This window comes from Barbus barbus (genome assembly GCF_936440315.1).
Source record: "Barbus barbus genome assembly, chromosome: 23".
In the NCBI taxonomy this organism is placed as follows: Eukaryota; Metazoa; Chordata; class Actinopteri; order Cypriniformes; family Cyprinidae; genus Barbus; species Barbus barbus.
The window spans coordinates 29504971-29526801 of record NC_136751.1 but is presented as its reverse complement, the minus strand read 5'-3'; the positions used below and the strand labels follow the sequence as shown (position 1 = coordinate 29526801).

Below are 21831 nucleotides of genomic sequence, written 5' to 3'. Positions count from 1 at the left end.
CATACCGTTGCTATAGTATATCCAGCATGTATCCGCCTGCCTGGCAAAACACTTGATACTGTGGAAGACCAGGGATGTTGGTCTCTTGATGGTCTCTTATTTACTACACTTTCCCTAAAAAGAGAATCACTCAGTCGCTTTGTGTCAAACTCAAATGCAGTTATGGGGTTTTTGTAGCGTATGTGTGCAAATGTGCATTTTGTCTGTCATTAAAACAGCGGCATCACATTATGTTTTCATGGTTACAAAGTTTGTTGTAGCCAGTGTTGGGGAAAGTTGCTTTTAAAAGTAATGCATTACAATATTGCGTTACTCTCCCAAGAAAGTAACTAATTACGTTACTTAGCTACTTTTTATGGAAAGTAATGCGTTACGTTAATTTTGCATTACAGGGCTTGATTGTTTTTAATATAAGAAGTTCTAATTATAGCAAATGTTGCATGCCCTTTCACACCAAAAAGTGTAATGGATAAACCTCAGGCTGAAGGAAAATTTCACGTCTGTAAAATAGAACGCAGGAGATGGTGGTTCAAAACACTTCAGCAATGAAAAACAATGAAGCACAATTGTTGTTTGCTTATTAGTTTGGTTGCTCATCAGAGGTCAGCAGCAAAGACATTGATTAATAAAATGGGATTAGATACATTTGTGTTATTTAACATTTAATTATTGCAGGTTTGCGTCATATTCTGAGTTTGCATTTCTGAGTTTTAATTCAATTTGATAAATCCTAAATCTGTTTTTTGCGAGTGGGATGAATTAATGCACATTCACACTTAGTATAGTAATACATTAAAAGCATGTTCACGCAGCACACTGGCAGTAAATAAATGGGAAAAAAGTACTTTTTTGAAAAAGTAACTCAATATTTTCTTGTAAATTAAAAAGTAATGTGTTACTTTACTAGTTACTTGAAAAAAGTAATATTATTATGTAACTTGCGTTACTTGTAATGCCTTACCCCCAACATAGGTTGTAGTTATATGTGTGCTCAGTGTTTCCTGTTGTAAAATGCATTTGACCAAAATCTCATTTTATAAAAGATGAAATGGTACTGTATGCATAGGCTATTTGTGTATTGGCTATGACTAAATGGCAAATGCTAGCCCTCTCTCTCAGGTCCCACATGTCTCAGATCTCAAATACATAAAACATGAGCCTTTATAGACATAGTGTCTCTATGTATTTATTCAAACAACAAGATCTTTATTTACCCTTGCAAGACTTTGTTCAGCTGCTGTGGAACTTCAGTTCATTCAGTCAAGATAGAAGGGGTGGAGTTATGAGGTTTGCCTGACAGGGTAATCCAACAGTCTTGATTATATTGATTAAATAAAAAAAAAAGCAAACAAAAACAAAAAAAGGGCAAAAATGGCATGTGCTACCTGTTCTCTTGAGACCTACCTGTGCACGTGCCTGTTAAAGTATTTTCCATTAACAAAGCTGGAAAAGGGAATGCTAATAATTAGCGTTCTCCAGGTTTATCCTCCTTGATGAAAACACAGAAATATTCTTCAGTTCAGTGGTGCTGGTATTTACCTCCTTGTTTTCACACAGCCAATTTAATTTCTGAGCTCTCATTTTCTCCTTGACTAATTAAAGAACGCAGATCAGAAATCATTTGCATAAAACGAGGAACCGTCGTGCAGGGACTCTGAGTGTCGTGGCTGTTTTGGTTCAGTTTTAAAAGCAGGGCTGCACATTTTAGGAGTCTTTTACAGTGAGGTCTCTCAGGATTAGTTCTTCCTGCCAAACCCGTCTTCATTTAGTTCTAGGCTGAACTGCATTCACATGCTAATTCCTCCTCCCAAGAGTGCTTGCTAACCAGGTCAGTGTTGTTGGGACTCTTATATCAGTCTTGTTCTGAGAGTAGCGGGGCGAGCCTGCACTCCTCGCTTCACGTGTTTATTATATCCATTTCATATTTCCGCTCTGATCCATCGAGGTCAGCTGACTGAAAGTAGTCTATCCGTTCTCTGAATATTTTATTTAGATCCCAGCGCTTACGGAGGACAGAATAAAAAAATGTGTGCAGCACTGATAGTAAACACTTTTTGCAGATGTTTGTTTAGAAGGTTTCCTATCCTCTTAATGTTTGGAAATTCATATTGTAAGATAGAAATTAATTTTATTGACTGTTCAAACCAATAAAAATACATCAGTTCTGCCCCAGATTTCCATTGCTCTGCATTTGCATTGCATTTCAATAATCGAGGATTATGACTCTATTAGGAAAATTTTGAACATGAAAGTCAAGAAAAATCTAGTTTGACCCTGTTTACTTTATTTATAGATACATATTCTGGTAAATGATGCATCAGTGCATGTTGTTCTAATGTAAAACTGAATAAAAAGCTAATCATTAAAATGCAATAACTTGCTCGAATACTACACCTAAGCTCAGTTTCACAAGGAAATATATCCAATTATGGAATAAATAATTAAAGTGCATTGCAAATGCCAATTCATATTTAGATTAAAGACAACGTGAAATCAAAATTTACCATATTTGCTTCAAGAAATGTTCTTGGTCTTGTTGTGCACGATTTATCAGTGCATGTTATTCCACAGGATAAATGTTTTTCATGATGTTTTAGCAAAATCTAACATGTTACAATATATACAGTGGCATGCGAAAGTTTGGGAACCCCTTGCAGAATCTGTGAAAATGTGAATAATTTTACCAAAATAAGAGAGATCATACAAAATGCATGTTATTTTTTATTTAGTACTGTCCTGAGTAAGATATTTTCCATAAAAGATGTTTACATATAGTCCACAAGACAAAAAAATAGCTGAAATTATTAAAATAACCACATTCAAAAGTTTGGGAACCCTTGGTTCTTAATACTGTGTGTGGTTACCTGGATGATCTACGACTGTTTTTTTGTTTTGTGATGGTTGTTCATGAGTCCCTTGTTTGTTCTGAACAGTTCAACTGAGCTCTGTTCTTCAGAAAAATCCTCCAGGTCCTGCAGAATCTTCAGTTTTCCAGCATCTTTTGCATATTTTAACCCTTTCCAGCAGTAACTGTATGATTTTGAGATCCACCTTTTCACGCTGAGGATGATTGAGGGACTCAAACACAACAATTAAAACAGGTTCAAACATTCACTGATGCTCCTGAAGGAAACACGATGCATTAAGAGCCGGGGGGTGAAAACTTTTGAACAGGATGAAGATGTCCAAATTTTTCTTATTTTGTTGAAATATCATATTTTTCCATTTAGTACTGCCCTTCTGACGTGACAGAAGATACTTGCATGTTTCCTGGAAGACAAATGAAGTACAATTTACCTTGATCTTCAAATTCAAAAAGTTTTCACCCCCCGGCTCTTAATGCTTCGTGTTTGCAACTTTCGATCCCCACTGTAAGCCATCTGTTTCATTGGTAATATTTTAGTTTTAGTATTTAAATGGTGCATAACAGGGATATTTTCGACCTGCAGTTTGTTTTAAGAAAAAGACATTATTAATGAAAGTGATGCATTTAGGCAGAGTTCAGTTGAAAGAGACCATTGATCCAAATGAATGAAGGAGGTTTTCCGTCACCTCTCTCACAGGCCGCTATGATTTAGCCTTGAGAACTGCAGCCAAAATATTCATCTCATTTCGTCTCTGTCACTGACCAAGAAATCTAAAAGGAAATTTAATTAGTCTGAGAAATCCCTCAGTGCATATATATTCTGCAGCATTTCAGCCGTCCACAAAATGGATAGATTTCAGAGACTGTGATCTTGTTTTAAGGGTCAATTTAATGAGACCTGGCAATATTTAAAATCAGTGAAAATAAGAACTTTTTATTCTCTTTATGCCTATATGTGATTTTTCATTTATAACCCATTTTGCTTCAGTAATGTGACACATTTCTGAGTCAAACAGCATATTCTACAGACAAAATATTTTCAGGAATTGATGATGTATCATATGAAATGTTCGTTCCGGACCTAAATGTAAGTTTAAATATATTATTTCAATTAAATATTTAAATTAAAAACATTGCAGTAATCCTAATCACCTTTAAAAACAATTTAAATGATTAATATTATTAATAAAAATGGTCATTCCTGTCATTCTTAATGGTGATTTTGATCATTGTAATTTAGTCATTTTCCTTTTCCTAACAGTTTTATGGTCTTAATTTCTGTTCAAAAGTATGTTGACTTGTAAAAAATCAATAAAAACAAATCACTAGAAAAATTGAAATATTTATATATTTTTATATAAATATTATTAATTTGCAATAAATATTTTATATTTTATTTTTAGTATTTATGATGATAATAATAATAATAATATATATATATATATATATATTTTTGCAACAAATCAGAATATTAGAATTATTCTGAAGGGTCATATGACTGGAGTAATGATACTAAAAAATCAGCTTTGAAATCACAGAAATAAATTACATTTTAAGATATATTCAAATAGAAAGCAGTTATTTTAAATAGTAAATATTATTTCACAATATTATGATTTTGCTGTATTTTGGATCAAATAAATTCAGGTTTGGTGAGAAGAAGAGAATCTTGAATCATACTGTTCAAAAACTTTTGACTGGTAGGGTATATTCTTCTGAACCTAGACGTATTTTGATTCATTGTTAAATAAAAAAATAAAAAATAAAATTTTTAAGACCTTTAAAAACCTAACAGAACAGTGTTAAAGTTGGATAGTTGGTTGCTATAAAATTGATTTGGAACAAACAGGCCAATAAAACACCCAAATATATACCGGTTGGTCCTCAGTTTAGTGTTTCTCTGACACTGAAGGATGGTCTGAGCATTACAGAAGGGCGAGTAACCCTTCATAAGCCCAACAGGAAAGATTTGATCAATACTTCGTTTGACCATCCTCGTCTCCACTCTATTAATAAGCTAGATTTAAGCTCTGTGGCTGTTCTTCTCAGCTTCTATGTGCGTTTATTGACCTCTGACGTCTCTGAGAACTCACTTTTATCGTTCATGGTCCAGCGAGCTGTGAAGCTATCGCACTAAAGCTGAACTAGTCATTGCCATTATATTTAAACACTTGAGCGACATTAAAGCATCTGAGGTGATCTTTCAGGGAGAATGAGAGCGACTGAAGGAGGATGATCTACTGTAATATGAGAAATCAGGGTCAGTAATGGTCATCAGTGTAACCTCATCTCTGAGGTTTGAATCTGCCCATAATTTGGCAGAAATCGTGTTTGGATATTGATTGTCTGAAGTGTATTTAAATAAACATGAGCGGTCTCTCTGTGCTGGACACCGCAGGCTTTTACAGTGTTATATGGCCGATGTAGTATGAGAGAAATGTGTTATATTGGCTCAAGGTGTGTGTGTGTGTGTGTGTGTGTATCAGGGATTATACTCTGACTGAGATATCGTAAATGAGCTGTGCTGGCACTATTTGTTTGGCTCCATTAGGCACAAGTCATTATAAGTGTGTGCATTTATTTATAGATAAAGGAGTCGATATGTGCTGTTATTTCTAACGTTTCTCTCTGTCTTTCTGCTTCTCTTCTGCAGACAGCACTGCTCTGGACACTGAGGTCTTCTTGTGTTTTCTGTGCTTCTATCGTTTTTCACCACTTTCTGTCTGTGTTTGTTCATCTTTTAATGTATATGAAATATGCTGCATGTTTTTCAGTGTTCAGTGATGTTAATGAGCAGGATAGATAGATAGATAGATAGATAGATAGATAGATGGATAGATGGATAGATGGATAGATAGATAGATAGATAGATAGATAGATAGATAGATAGATAGATAGATAGATAGATGATAGATAGATAGATAGATAGATAGATAGATAGATAGATAGATAGATAGATAGATAGATAGATAGATGGACGGATGGACAGACAGATAAAAGATAGATAGATAGATGGATAGACGGATAGACAGACAGACAGACAGACAGATAGATAGATAGATAGATAGATAGATAGATAGATAGATAGATAGATAGATAGATAGATAGATAGATAGATAGATAGATAGATAGATAGATAGATAGATAGATAGATAGATAGATAGATAGACGGACGGATGGACAGACAGATAAATGATAGATAGATAGATAGATAGATAGATAGATAGATAGATAGATAGATAGATAGATAGATAGATAGATAGATAGATAGATAGACAGACAGACAGACAGACAGATAGATAGATAGATAGATAGATAGATAGATAGATAGATAGATAGATAGATAGATAGATAGATAGATAGATAGATAGACGGACGGATGGACAGACAGATAAATGATAGATAGATAGATAGATAGATAGATAGATAGATAGATAGATAGATAGATAGATAGATAGATAGATAGATAGATAGATAGATAGATAGATAGATAGATAGATAGATAGATAGATTTGTACTGTATTTTGTCTGTATTTGCTCTTGTTTGTCATTGTTTGTCTGTTTCTTTATTGTGACTGTGTGTGTGTGTGTGTGTCATATATTTACTGTGCAGGTAAATGATATACAGTAAGTACAGTGTCTTATTGATCTGCGTATGTCATCAGCAGGCTGTTTTCTTGTTTGACAGGGTTGTGCCAACATCCTGGACCCAGCCAAATTGGGGCTGAGCGGCGGAGGGTGAGTACAGACACACACAACACCAAACACACACACGGGAAATAAAGAAAGAGAGATGAAGACTGCACCATAACTGAAGAGAGTGTGTAGAGTTACACTCTTACAGGTGCTGTATATGCATATATATATATATATATATATGTGTGTGTGTGTGTGTCCATGTGTGTTGGTGGCCTCATGTTCTCGAGCTGTAGGGTCTCCTCATCTCCCATTTATCACTGACACACACACACACACACACACACACAGACAGATATTATTTTGCTGATAGACCGCAGGCAGAAGAGCAGAAATGGGAATGTTATTTGTGGATTTTCCTGGGACCTGATCTAGTGTTAATTGTTTGCAATGGTATGACTCCAGGTTAATGAATGTAGTGTGGGTTAATTTATTTTTTGGTAATGAGCTGTCAAAACTAAATAAATAAAGCTGGTACTGTTGGCACTTGCACTTTTTAAAGGCCCTGTTCTCATTAAGTGCTGATGAAGTCACTGTCTTCCTAACAAAAACACGCACGTTTCTGTGGGTTCTACGTGAATGGAAAACACCTGTGTTTATAGACAAGTGTAGTATGAGAACATCCTGACCTGATCTAAACTATAAACTATAACAATAGTAGTTTTAGCAATTTAGCGTGTATTTTAGCCATATTGGCAGGCAGTGTAATTACAGCTGTGTATACAATACAAGTATACTGCATACTGTGCAGTATGTACTGTATACTGCCTACTACTATACGATGTCAAACAGCAGCATGCTAAATTGTCATATGACTTCATTGCGTTACATCCATCTCGACATTATGTGGAATATAAAGAGTTAGTTTTGTGTTAAATTCTCTTTTGATGGTCCAATTAAATAACACATCAATAAGGATATATTACAAATCTGAACATTATTCATATCAGCATTGGTAGTATTACATTGGAAAATAAATATTTATTTTGTATTTTTTACAATTTTGTTCTCTTAACATTTGGTGGTCCAATCAAATAAAAACTCAGAAGGAGTTATTAAAAATGTGAGCCTATAGGTATCACACTGGAAATTTAATATTTATTTTTTATGTAATTTTGTGTAAATTAATAACATTTGATGGTCCAAAGAAAAGAAAACTCAATTAGCAGACATTAAAAATGCATTATTCATGCAAGCATATAGGCAGGATATTAAATATTTCTGTTGCTTTTTTAATCCTATTAAATCCATTAAATGCATTGCATTAAATGCAACCTTTTTTAATCTGATAAAATAATTAGAGCACAAGATAATGTTAAAAATCTACTGCATTTAACTTGAAATGAATAATCAAATTGAACACACTGCATAGCGGTATACAGTAACTACAGTGTTCTGTAGTTTTATACGGCCTAATTGACAAATTATTCTTCTATGCATGCATGCAGCTGGTCTGTGTGAGACAAGAGCAGTTATGATGGACTTCCTATTCCTGCCCATCCCATGTTATTTGCCGGTGCCGTAAATCACCCGACTGCTTTTTAGCTGGGTAATGTTTCATAGCGTACAGCATGATTATGGTATTAATAGACTCTAAATCTGCCTCCATCCCCAGGGTTGGCAGTATACTTTACGGCATTGACAGCATGCCAGATTTACGTCGCAAGAGGACCATGCCTATTGTCCGAGACCTGGTGAGTAATCACACCCGGCACGGTTATGTTTGACTGATGGAGCTTTAGAAGACTGTATTAGCCAAACAGACCCACCGAGCACACGGTCACTAGTCTGAGTTTACAATCCAACACTGTCAGCAGAGCACATGCAAGATGGAGGCGCACACGTGTTTATGTTTTGATGCTATTTTGAGGCTTTTACGCTCCACCAGAGCAAAAGTAGGTCACCCGCCTGGTGTTCTCCACAATATCTGCAAATCAGTTCAAATCATCTGTCTTGTCTTTAAATGTGTAGTGCTCATATACTGATAATGAAATGCTGTTTAATTTATGAGATTCTAGATGGCGAATGATTGATCCACAGCATCTCTGTAGTATGTGTTTCTATTTATATTTTTGCATTTGTTAAAGGAACAGTTCACCTAAATATGTGCTGTTTACTCACCCTCAGGCCATCGGTGATGTAGGTGACCTTTTTTCTTCAGTAGAACAGTAAAAAAGATTTTTAGCTGAAACCGTAACTCTTGGTGATTCATAAATTGCAACCTGTTGCATTTAAAAAAGCAAGGAGCACAAAATTAATACCCGTGGCTCCTGATGATATGTTGAGGTCTTATGAAGTGAAACGATCGGTCTGTGCAAGAAACTGAACATTGTTTAACACATTATTACCTGTAATCCAGAGCCTCAAAGTCTGATTCTTATCCACGAAGTGATTCTTTCAGACAGTTCGCTTCAATGAACTGGTTCAATTCACTGGTTCATTTATGCAATCACGCAGTGATGTCACATATATGCAATTATATTATTGAATATATGTGTTTTACATGGCTAAAGCATATAAAGTGAATAAACTAGTCTTCATCAGCTCATCTTTTTACATAAACAATGAAAAAAACATAAATGTTTTCTCCCCTTCATTCAAGCTCTCACGCACGATCATATCAGCAGCGTGAATCATGGATATGTTGTCAAAAACCAGCATCATAGGATCATATATGCCAGTATATTGACTTCGAGGCGGAGTGACTGTCAGGCGTCTAAAAGTGAGTTTTGATTAACTTGTAGATCTGTGCTGTTCGAGCCGCAAACTGATTCAGATGCTTCAGTCTGATTTGGTGAACTGATTCATCCAGTTCACTATAAAGAATCAGTACAAAAGAATGATCGGTTCGCGAACCAAACATCACTGTTTGCCTGAGGCTCTGGATTACAGGAAATAATGCTGTAAATAATGTTCAGTTTCTTGCACAGACTGTTTCACTTCATAAGACCTCAATATATCATCAGAAGCCATGGGTACTTATATTTTGTGTTGCCTGATATACTTTTTTGATTACACTTTACTTGAAGGGGTGTGCATAAGACTGACATGACACCTTCATAATCATGACACGTGTCAGTCGCTCAGTTATGTAATTTTTTATGCAAAGATGACATTGTTTGAGATGTCTTTGTTATGGGCTAGGGTTAGGGGTAAGGGTAGGGGTAGGGTTAGGTTAGGGTTAGGTAAAATAATGTCATCTTTGCATTAAAAATTACATAATTGAGCGAATGACACTTAATGACAGTCGTCATAAACATGCATAAAAAACCATGACGTGTCATGTCATGATTATGAAGGTGTCATGTCAGTCTTATGCACACCCCTTCAAGTAAAGTGTTACCAATTTTTTTGACTGTCAAAGTACCTGCAGCCATTGCATTTTATGAATGACCAAGGATCACAGTTTCAGCTAAAAATCTTCTTTACTGATCTACTAAAGAAACAAAAAAGTCATCTACATCTTGAATGGCTTGAGGGAGAGTAAATTAACAGCAAATTTTCATTTTTGGATGAGGTGTTCCTTTAACATTTCGAAAGATTTCTTTTTTTTTCTTGTTTGAGCTCTTGTAGTCCATGTCTTTGTGTCCATTGTTTCTTCTTGATTTTGTTAAAGCAAAAGTTTCTTAACCGATTCTTTCATTGAGTTTTGTGCAACTGTTCAGCTTCTGAAGGACAAATGTTGATGCTGTATCTGTCCATATTTTGCATGAAATTAAAAACCAACCCTGTTTTGGTAAGTATTGGTCATCGTTCAGTTTTCGTTTGGTTTTTTGACGTGTCCTGTGGTCCATTCCCACTTGGGCCCATATTGACGTATGGGCGATATTTTTCCGTGAGTTGTCAGATTTCTCTCCAAAACGCTTGTTTTCTACTCAGTCGATGCATTCGAAACCGAAATGTTGACAACTCCACCCAAAAATATATCTGAGGACTTAATTGACTTCTGATTTAATTGTGTGCCGTTTTAAATCCATGTAAAAGTGACGTGCGCCAATGAGCCTTTTACAGCGTGGATGAAGTCAGTGCTGTACCGGGTCCGATCTGGTCTATCCCATCATGCCTCTGTCCTCTGTTTCTGTCCCCTTGTTGGCTGTGTGATTGCTTCAGGGCAACGACAGTCGGTCGCGGGAGGGTGGGGATCGAGGGACCCGCCCAAAACCGCAGCGGGGGCTTTATGTCAAAATTGAGACGATTCCATTGCCTGCAGCAACCCTCAGCAATTCAAGTGCATGTCGAGACTTACATCAACACTTGGCGTTCATGTAGAGGTCAAATCTACCCTATTTTCCTATGCACCCCTGCTTTAAGGGGCCGTTGGCAGCCTGCTTGGTCTTTACCACCATCAGGTCCAGGGTCAGATGGTAAAGACGAGTCCAGTATGGTCCGCTGTCCATGCCTGCCGATCTAAATATGGCTAATCGTGGCTTTTTGACTTTTAACTGGCTCCCATTTCCCCCTCATTGACTCTTTCTTGCTCTCTTTCTCTGTCCTGAACTCTTTGGATCGTGTTTTTTGAGCTGGCTTTGACACATGCCGTCTGGTCTTGTCTGTTTGTAGCAGTACTCGCAGGCAGTAGGAATATTTCAGGGCGCCTTTCAGTATCTTAACTAAACAATGCATGAGTGAACTGTAAATTTCTCCTGCATGTCAGAGGTGAGTTATTTAAGGATTGTGCCTCACCTCTGCAGCTTTCACTCTGCTCTTTAGACCAAAAACTCGATCTGATTTTATGCATGAGGGCAGGTATGACGTAAAGAGATGTGCTTACTGTGTGTAAACGACTGCTTGTCTTTGCTAAATGTCTAATTTTATGTGTTTTTAATGTTTTCCCCTGCATCTGGAAACTCTAGGCTTTGGTAAGTCTCTTGCATTTGAATGAATCCAGTGTTTGTCTACTTGGATACCTTAATCTAGTCAGTTGAATCAGCACAGATGTGTCCTTATCTGCCTATGGTATCCCACAATCCCGTGTGTGGTTCGGTGTTTGGTGGAAAGAATAAAATTACATTATTTTAGCTGCTAAATATGCTTAAAGTTCACTTTAATTTGTTCTAGCTCATTAGACACGAAGCCGTTTTCATTAGGTGGTTCCTTTTACAATGCTTTTTTTTTACACAGCCTTTGTGTTAATAAAACAAAACAACAGAATATTGCTTTACATGTACAGCACTGTACATTACTGTACACTGTACAAGTTCAATGTTTGTGTTATATGGGCAGTAATTTGACGACTATTCATATTTTCATCATTTGGATGGACAAATAGCACTGCTTGTTTGTTTTATTTTATTCATATTACATTTTTTATATTTTATTAATTTATTTTATATTCTTTTATGTATTTATTGATTTATTTTATATTTAATTATTTTATCTGTTTTTATACTACATTTTTATGCATTTTATTGAGTTTGCAAGGAACTTTTTTCAGCATGCAAAAATAATAGCGATTTCTTTAATGATTTAAAAACCTTTTTCCATTTCGTTATTTTTTTTATATTTAATTTGTTGATTTATTTATGCACTTATTTATGTATTCATTCATATTTGTTTTAGAGTTTGCAAGGAACATTTCTCGACATGCAACAATAATAGAGCTTTGTTTATTTGACGTAAAATTTTATAATGTAAGCATGCATAATAGAAAATATCAGCTCTGTTCCAAATCCTAGTGAGCCGTCTACCTACTAGACAGCATTTTTAAGCATTTTTTGCACATTTGTGGTGTTTAGGCTATTCTTAAATGCATGCATTTTGATCACATTTTAAGGCGGGATTGCACGTATCCTTCATAGAGAATACAGTCCTATAAATGCATAGCTGCAAGCTCAGAAAAACATGTTCTTTCCTGTTAAAATGGGCTGTTTTTCCTTATATGTGCTTTATGTAGACAGCAGCACTAGTTTTATGATAGAGCTATCATTTTTCGCTCATGAAATGTGAGCAATGAGCCCTCAGTTAGTCTGTCTGTTTTCCTTGTTATAGAGAAAGCAAGTCTGTCTCCTGAAATATTTAACATCGCAGTAAACCTAATGAAATGAAAGCATATTACACAGTGCAGAATTTTCTTTTTTTCTGCAACATTTCCTTCTGTTGAACCTAAAATGAAGATCTTTCTGAGAGTTGCGCTCTGTAGGGTAACAAGTGAATATCTGCTTGAAGGTGAAAGTGGTTTCCCAGCCTGAGTAATCAAGTTTTGTCTCACGATAACATTCAGCCTAACACAACTGATTTCTCCCTGTAGCGTTTGATGCGTTCCTGAGCGTTGTCTTTCTCACTGTTTCCTTTCTTGATTTCAGACATTGGCTGCTCGAAAGGCAGGCATTGCGTTTGGGCTGGTGAACAGAACGACTCTGAACAACGAGGAGCTGGTGAGCTTTAAACACACACATGCACAGCGCTTTCACCATATAGACTTGTGCATAAATCACTCCGTAAGCAGCCAATCAGAGTCTAATGAGGAGCGATCATGTGGCACTAATGTAACGCTCATGCATAAAGTCACAACTGATATAGAAACACACATCAGAGCCAGAGGCAAAAACAAATGAACAAGATAAAAAAAGACTACTTATAATCTGTAATCTCAGTCGTTGTCACAAAATAAACCCTGATGCACAGCAGCTACTCACTAAGTATATATTTATTTCATAAGCAGTGATTTAATACACTTCTACTTACGTACAAAGTACAGTAAGTAAATAAATAAATGGACATGAAATATAGATTTGATAGAATTTATTTCTGTGTTAAAGACAACATAAGATGATCTTTGATGTACATACTGTTCAAAAGATGGGGTCGGTATGATTTTTACAATGTTCATAAAAGAAGTCTCTTCTGCTCACCAAAACTTACAGTAAAAATGTGAAATATCATTACAATTTAAAATAGCTGTTTTCTATGTGAATATGCGATCAAAGCTGAATTTTCAGCATCATTACTCCAGTCTTCAACATCACATGATCCTTCAGAAATCATTCTAATATACTGATTTGCTGCTCAAGAAACATTGATTATTATAGATCTGATTATTATCAATGTTGAAAACAGTTGTGCTGCCCAAAGTTTTTGTGGAAACTGTGATTTTATAAACTTATTTTAGGCTTGTTTGATGAATCGAAAGTTTAAAAAGAACAGCATTTATCAGTGTTAAAGAGAATATCGCTGTTGTATCTGCATTAAGATGCTTTCTGATTATTTGGGTGTTGATCGATAATTATCGTTTGAATTATATTCTTGTACTTTAATTTGACGGAGGGGCCAAAGCCCTGAGAGAGGAAAGAACGTCTCAATCAATAGAAGAAGAATAACTCTTCTTTTTTCCAGACCTTCTTCTCTCCCATTAATTGATCCACCGAATAAACGGCCCAGAATGACACGGTGTGATGTGATGTTCAGTTCTCTGTTGTGACAGAGAGATGCAGGAATTTACCCGAGATGAAGACTAACACAGCCTGGGAATTTTCTGCTTATGTGTTTGGGGAGTTTTAATTATAACATGATGTGCATTCAGGCACAGAATGGACATGCTGAGTAATTTCCCATTTCTTTCTCTCTGTTTTTATCTACCAAAAAAACAGGATGCCTTTTTTGACAACAAAATTATCTGGATGTGCATTAGGCGTGTAATGTATGATGTATCTGTTTATTTTATAACAGAGCGCAACAGTCAGGCTCCGGATGTGAAAATCCCATTCATTTTCTCCGAACTGATTTTTAACAATAACACATAGACCAGTAAAGACAGACATAATGTGAGCTATGAGGTTGTTAATGAATAGCATATGCTTCTGCATCAGCTTGCATTATGTCAAATTATTATTAGAATCATGTTTAACAGCAGAACGCTTGGTGACAAACTACATTACCCATGATTCTTCAAAGAAATCTCAAAAGATATCTGTGTTGGGTATTGTGATTTTATTTTATTTATTGTGTGTGTGTGTGTGTGTGTGTGTGTAATTTGGTAAAGTTTATCTGCTCTCTTGACTGCTCAAGACAAATTTCTCCTTATGGAGACAATAAAGAACTGATAAAGATAAAGATATAGATAAAGATTAATCAGACAGTCAAAACAAGCTAGTCATGCCAAAAAATAACCATATACTGTATAAACATTTAGTAATACATGTAAAACATATATCTTTAAAACAATAGTTTTACAGCTGCACAAAATGCATTCATATTGTGTGGTTTCTAGGGAAATCAGTGGATCTTACAGTGATTTGACTGCACTAACCTAGCATTAAAACTGTGGCTGTGACTAGTTTCAACCTTGATGTTTCAACCCTGTTTTTTGCTGCATCAAGTTTGGAGGAAATCTAGCGATTCCCGCTAGTCTTACAGCATTGCGGTAGTGTTTTTCTCATTCCGTTATACAGTGCAGTCATTGCGGCATGGGTTGAAGGCAGCATTAGCGAGTGATAAATAGACAGGTCAGAGTCAGGCTCCGATGTGCCGGTCCATTCGCTCTTAATCCAACACTAGCAGTCCTCTGAAGAATAGCAGCAGCGCAATCACTCTTTTAGATGCACCTGTTTCTAAACAACCTTCGATGGGTCTTAGACCTAAAAAGGAGGAGGGTCAGATATAGGGAGCTGACCAGCAGATTTCTAAGTAGGCCGAACAGATGTCTGAAGACTTTTTAAATGCATTAAACACACCGGCAAGAGAGCGAAAGAATGTAAAATACGAGAGAGAGAAAGAAACAATGTGAGGGGGCTGAGGGAGAAATTACTGCAGCGACACAATCCCTCCGAGAACAGCGCGCCGAAAGCAGCCCATATGCTTAAGAAGACACCGGAAAACAAGGACAGAAACCGTTATATTACTATCTCCGTCCTCAACACTCACAGCAAGAGGGAGAAAAATCAACAGAGAGTGTTTGGATTCGGTCCGTGACATTATTCAGCGAAACACCTCAGTCAGTTTTCTCCTGAGATCATGTTAGTCAAGGTTTTCTGTGCCAGAAACATTCATTATTTAGTTTTACATGACCAGCATTCTTTATTCTCTTTGACATTTTTTGCTGCCGTATCTTTTATGCAAATGGTCTCTTTGCAGTTTTTGGTCTTTGCATATGAGTAACAGGATATATCATACTGTATGGCTTGATTTTTATAAAGTCATAATAAACACAAATGTTAAACAATTATATGCTTTCAATATATTGTAAACCATACAGCTTTGCAAGTAAACAGGTCAATCTGTAGCGTTTAAATTGGCTAAAGTCATAACATGTTTCACTATATAAACATCTACACATGCATTTGCATGTATATGAATGGATGTGAACACAGACTACCACATAGTGGTTTACTATTTCTTCTGCTGCTTTGCAATAATAATATTATCCATCCTAAGCTGTTTTTGTGGATTGGTTTAAAAAAATGGTCTTCTGGTGGAAGTTATGAATGCTGAAATTTACAAACTCTTATTTCTAAATTGATTTCTCACTATATGAAGCCTTGTGTAGAGATGATGTCACATGATCCTTCAGAAATCATTCTAATATGCTGATTTGCTGCTCAACAAACATTTCTAATTATTATTATCAACAGTTGTTCTGAATAATAGTTTTGTTGATGATTTGATGAATAGGAAGTTCAAAAGAACAGCATTTCTTTGAAATAGAAATCTAACATTATAAAGGACCTCTCTCTCATGTTTGATCAGTATAATGCATCCTTGCTAAATAAAAGCATTACTTTCTTTCAAAGAAAACCCTCAGACTTTTGAACAGCAGTGCTCATGATCCGTACAGATGCAGTCAGCAGGTCTTCAGAAGCAATAATCGCGTAGCATCACGGCATTTCCAGCACCTGCCGTGGCCTCCAGCGCAGAAACACATCCCAACCAAAGACGTCACCGCAGTGGGTCTGGAAGCCGAGAGCTCCAGGCGTGGAGGACGCTTCCAAACATTTCATTGGCTGGTGTTTCTCAGAGGACAAGCTGCTGTTTTCCAACATTTAAATGCTTAGTTCCTCCAAAAAATTAAAATCTTTATTAATTCACCTTCAAGTCATTCCAAACTCACATGCTCGTTTTTTTTTTTCCCCTGTTGAACACAAAAGAAAAGGTTTGAAACGTCATGAGTGTTGTCGTTTTGGGGCTGAACGATCTGTTTAAGATGCTGTGAGGCGTGTGGGTCAGCGGCTGTGTGTTTGACAGATGGTTTAATTCCTCCGTCCCTCATATCTGCTGGAGTTTGTGACACTCCTGACCACTTTGTTCAGCGTGAGCGATTACTCCATGAATATTCCCTCTCTCTCTGGCTGATAGCCCAGTGTTTAATTCGGAGGATAACTCATCTGGTTGCTCCAGAGTCGCTAGATTAAATTGGCCGTTTTTACCAGCTGTTAATTCCTCCTCATTTGCATAACTTTACGGGTCGAGCATGTAACGGCCAGCAGCAATCAGATCTCATAAATGCAATATATATATATATATGAAGTTGATATGACAAACATAATTAAATATTTTTGATCATGATGTGTGTTTGTGTAGGGATGATTTTTGTGGTAATACATCACATATCTGAGATAAAGGAATAGTTTGCAGAAATGTAGCATTGCATCAGTGTCTCAGCAATGGATGCTCTGCAGGGAATGGGTGCCGTCAGAATGAGAGTCCAAACAGCTGATAAAAACATCACAGTAATCCACTCCTTCAAAAAGACTGTCTTGTCTGAATCAGAAGAGAAATCTGCACAGGACAAGCAGCGTTTACAAGCCAAAACAGCTCTGAACAAATATATATTTTATAGCTTGATTTGAGCTTGGTTTGTGCAGATTTGTTTTAGACAAGTTGATCTTTTTGAAGTTAAAACGTCTTAATGCTGGATTAGTTTGAGCTTTTGTCTTCTCCAGATGTTAACTAATGGACTGGAGTGGTGTGGATTATTGTGATGTTTTTATCAGCTGTTTGGACTCTCATTCTGACGGCACCCATTCACTGTAGAGGATCCATTGCTGAGACACTGATGCAATGCTACATTTCTCCAAACCTGATGATGAAACATTCAACACAACTCATGCATTAAACCTTGACTTCATAAGTGGATCTCAGGGAAAAGTTAATTGACCAAATGTATGATGTGACACATTTAAGTGTTTATTATAACTAAGACAACCACCATTAATCATTCGGTACAGTTTCATTTGTGCATTATCATCTATTTTTTCACTTTCAGGTATTTGATGTTTTGTATCTAAGAGTGTATCGGTGACGGAATTTTCTCAGTTTGTCTATTTTTAGGTTTACTTTGCTAATTAGCCTGAATTTTCCCTCTGCAGTAGGCTACTTTTAGTTTGCTTTTTTTCATTAATAGCCATTTGTACGCTGAAATATCGGCAGCTCTTAACGTAATGACTCTGTGGGCGGAGAGCAGAACACATGCTCAGCAAAAGTGCATCATGGGAAAGGAAAGTGCCGTACATCACCAGCCCACCTCTCCTTCACTCTCGCTCGCTCTTTGTCTTTTCCAGCTTTAAAAGGACAGATTTATGTGCACATTAATTCTGCTCTTTCATAAGGATACAGAAGATGCGGTCAGATTCTTTCCACCACTTCTGCCTGTGAAAGCAAACTATTCACAACGAAGACGAATGTCCACTGAGCGAATTCTTGTCAAGAACATGACTTCAGATTCAAAAGAAAGAAAGAAGGAATAACAAACTTATTATAAATATGTTTCTGTTTATTTTGGGGTGAATGTGGCATACTGTGTTCTTCACAGGTTTGGTTTTGTGAGATTCACCCTGTTAGTCTCAACAAGGACAGATTGAAAACACTGTGTGGGCTTCGCATGTGCGCTATAATTAGTGAAATTAATATCAGCATGATATCTTAAAAAAAAAACAACAGCTATATTATGATTTTTCTGCACACCAGCTGACCGAGGCATCTGTGAGTGTTTTGTTATGAGCGGAGATCTTGAACTACAGAGCATGTATATGAATCTGATTTAGAAATATATGTCAGATTAATAATTGTGATATTATGCACTTATATACTCACATTGATTTTGCTGGAGATAGTGATTGTTCTGAAACTTGATTCACTAAAGTCCCAGTATGGTATTTTTCATGTATTTCGTTAAAAATATGTGTTGGTAAATATTGCTATGCATTTTTATTCTGATCCATATAAAACAAAATCCTTAAATATTAATATTTAAATCAGTAATTTTATTTTATTTTTTATTTACTTTTTAATTTTAAGCTAAAACGTAGTAATATATATAATAGGGCTTATATAATAATATATTTTTTAATGTATTTTACTTTGTGCACACATAAACAATCCACATAAAACCATAAAATATCATTACTAAGTAAAGTAAATGTTAACTCAAGTAAAAAAGTAAACTTATTTGATCTCAGCTATCTGCCAAAACAACAATTCTTATTTTCATGTAGTTTAAATTGATGCACTAAAATAAAACTGAAATAAAAATGAATAAAAGCTATGTAGACATTAAAAAACAATAGATAATAAAAGTTACAAAAACATACAGCAAAACTACTAAAACTAGTTAAACTAAACTAAAATTAAAATGGAAATGGAAAATACAAAAATACTAATTAAAATATTTAAAAAACTCTAAAATCTCAATGATAATAAATAACACCGCCTCTAATTGAAAAAAAGCAACTTTAAATCATTTCAGAGCAAATACTAAATATTTAGAAAAATAAGTAATGAGTCTCCAAAATATCAAGATATCTTTTTTTTTGCTTGATGCTGATCTTTCTCAAAGTTGCAGTGTTTTTCTTGGTAGCTTCTCTAAGGAGCATCCCGAAAACAGCTATAAATTAGATTTATGTTTTTTAAACCACATTTATTACAGCAGTAGTGTGCATATTGAGTGCTGTGATCACTACGAATGCTCCTTTTTCTTCTAAGACTTTCATTGATTTGAGAAAAATATTGATTGTGCATCTTTCTGCCCTCTTGCTGTAAATTCTCTCTCTTTTCACAGAAACTGCATGTGCTCAGAAAGACCCTGCAAGCGCTGATCTATCCCATCTCCTCCACCACGCCCCATAATTTCGAGGTGTGGACAGCCACGGCACCCACCTACTGTCATGAGTGTGAGGGTCTGCTGTGGGGCATCGCCCGGCAGGGCATGCGCTGCACCGAATGCGGGGTCAAATGCCACGAGAAATGCCAGGACCTCCTGAACGCAGACTGTCTGCAACGTGAGTTATTCAGATTTCAGACCTCTCTACCTGATATCAGGGCTCTAAATGATTATATAAGCAAGATGGAGAAGGTCAAATCCATCTTTAGAGAATGCAATTAAAACTTCTCAGTCAAGCATCACTATTACTTCTGCATTAAAATGGGTGTAAAATATATAAAGAGATATAAAGGCTAAAAACCAGTCCAGATTCGACAGTTTGGATATTTATTTATTTACGATAAAAAAATGCAGAAAGCTTGTTTATTTGGTGTCTCTTCAAATTCTGAAACAACCTTTAAACAAGAGATTAAAAATAGGAACAAAAAAGAAAATTACTGTACAACCAATAGGACAAATAAATAAATGAATTAATTATAAAAGTATTTCAGGTAGGTTTAGTATTTAAATGAACGGTTGTTTTCATCACCAGATTAAAATTATTTTGAGTTTATATCTTACAATTTTGACTTTATTTACGCAATTCTGACTTTCCCCCCCAGAATTACGAGGAAAAGAGTCCAAATTGTGAGATATAAAGGTACAATTACCTTTTATACTCCGATAAACTCAGAATTCCAAGACAAATTTATATATTGGAGAACCTTAATATATTTAACTTATGGCAAAATTTGGTAATTCTGTATGTTGTCTGAGCGTTGGCATCCTCTGAGGTGCTCTGAGGGGTTGGTATCATCTCTTCTCAGGTGTTCGGTCATCTCAGATCATTTAAGGGTTGGATCCAGACTGAAGCTTCTGTAATAGTTACCACGGGATGTTAATCAACAGAGAAACAAATAGAGACATAATTAGCGTAGCTGCTGTTCCATCTAAGCAAAAATGATTTGTTCAACCCAAGCTAAAGAATAATAATAATGTACATTTGATTAGATATAATTGCAGTACAAGATTATAAGATGCATTATGTGAATGCTTGACTAAAGAGATGTGTCTTTAGCCAACAGAGAGAGTGTGTCTGAACCCCGAACGTTACCAGGAAGGCTATTCCAGAGTTCAAGATAGTTGAGAAGTTTCATCTGGTCTTGTTAAGATATATAGTTGAGTATCATCAGCATAACAATGAAAATTAATCCCGTATTTTCTAATAATATTACCAAGGGGCAACATGTATATTGAAAATAGCAGAGGACCTAGGACAGATCCTTGTGGCACTCCATACTTTACTGGTGATAATTGTGATGACTCCCCATTTAAATGAACAAAGTGGTAGCGATCGGACAGGTAGGATCTAAACCATCTTAAAGCCTGTCCTTGAATACCAATATAGTTTTGTAATCAATCTATGAGTATGTCATGGTCTATAGTGTTGAATTCAGCAATGAGATGAAGCAAGAACAAGAAGCAAGTCATTTGTAATTTTAACAAGTGCAGTTTCTGTACTATGGTGAGGCCTGAAACCTGACTGAAATTCTTCATAGAGATCAATTTTTTGCAAGAAGGAGCTCAACTGAGCAGACACAAAGTTTTCTAAAATTTTAGACATAAACGGAAGAATTGAAATGGGTCTGTAATTTGCCAGTTCGTTACAATCTAGTTGTGGTTTCTTAATAAGATGCTTAATAACCGCCAGCTTGAATGGTTTTGGGACGTGACCTAAATATAACGATGAGTTAATAATATTGAGAAGCGGTTCTTCTGATACAGGTAACAACTCTTTCAGTAGTTTAGTGGGTACAGGATCTAATAAACATGTTGTTGGTTTAGATGCACTGATAAGTTTATTTAGCTCTTCCTGTCCTATAGTTGTAAAATGTTTTGCTCATTGTTAGTTAAAATTAGTTAATGGATTGACTTATGTTAACAAATGGATCCTTATTGTAAAGTGTTACCCAAATTTCTATTGAAAATAAGTAATGAAATGTAAAATAAAACACTTCGCTGCATGAATTAAATATTCTGATCCTATTAAAGCTACTAAAGTTATTCAGTTTCTCCTGTCTTTTGTTGTTTGAACATGTCGAAATCTCAGTAGAACTGCTCTTTTTTTATTATTTAGCAGTTAGTGGTAAATTATGCATCAATTATGCAAAAAAAAGAGATTTTGTGTCATGTTCCACAA

At 35.7% G+C, this 21831-nt stretch overlaps 1 protein-coding gene across 1 annotated transcript in view; it reads left to right on the top strand.

Moving 5' to 3' along the window:
- unc13c (unc-13 homolog C (C. elegans)) overlaps positions 1–21831 on the top strand; it is a 154667-nt gene that overhangs the window by 10358 nt on the left and 122478 nt on the right. Inside the window, exons 3-7 of the mRNA XM_079373504.1 lie at positions 5520–5542; positions 6555–6604; positions 8178–8256; positions 12865–12936; positions 19551–19770. Coding sequence (XP_079229630.1) covers positions 5520–5542; positions 6555–6604; positions 8178–8256; positions 12865–12936; positions 19551–19770 — 444 coding nt within the window. The remainder of the gene's footprint in view (positions 1–5519; positions 5543–6554; positions 6605–8177; positions 8257–12864; positions 12937–19550; positions 19771–21831) is intronic.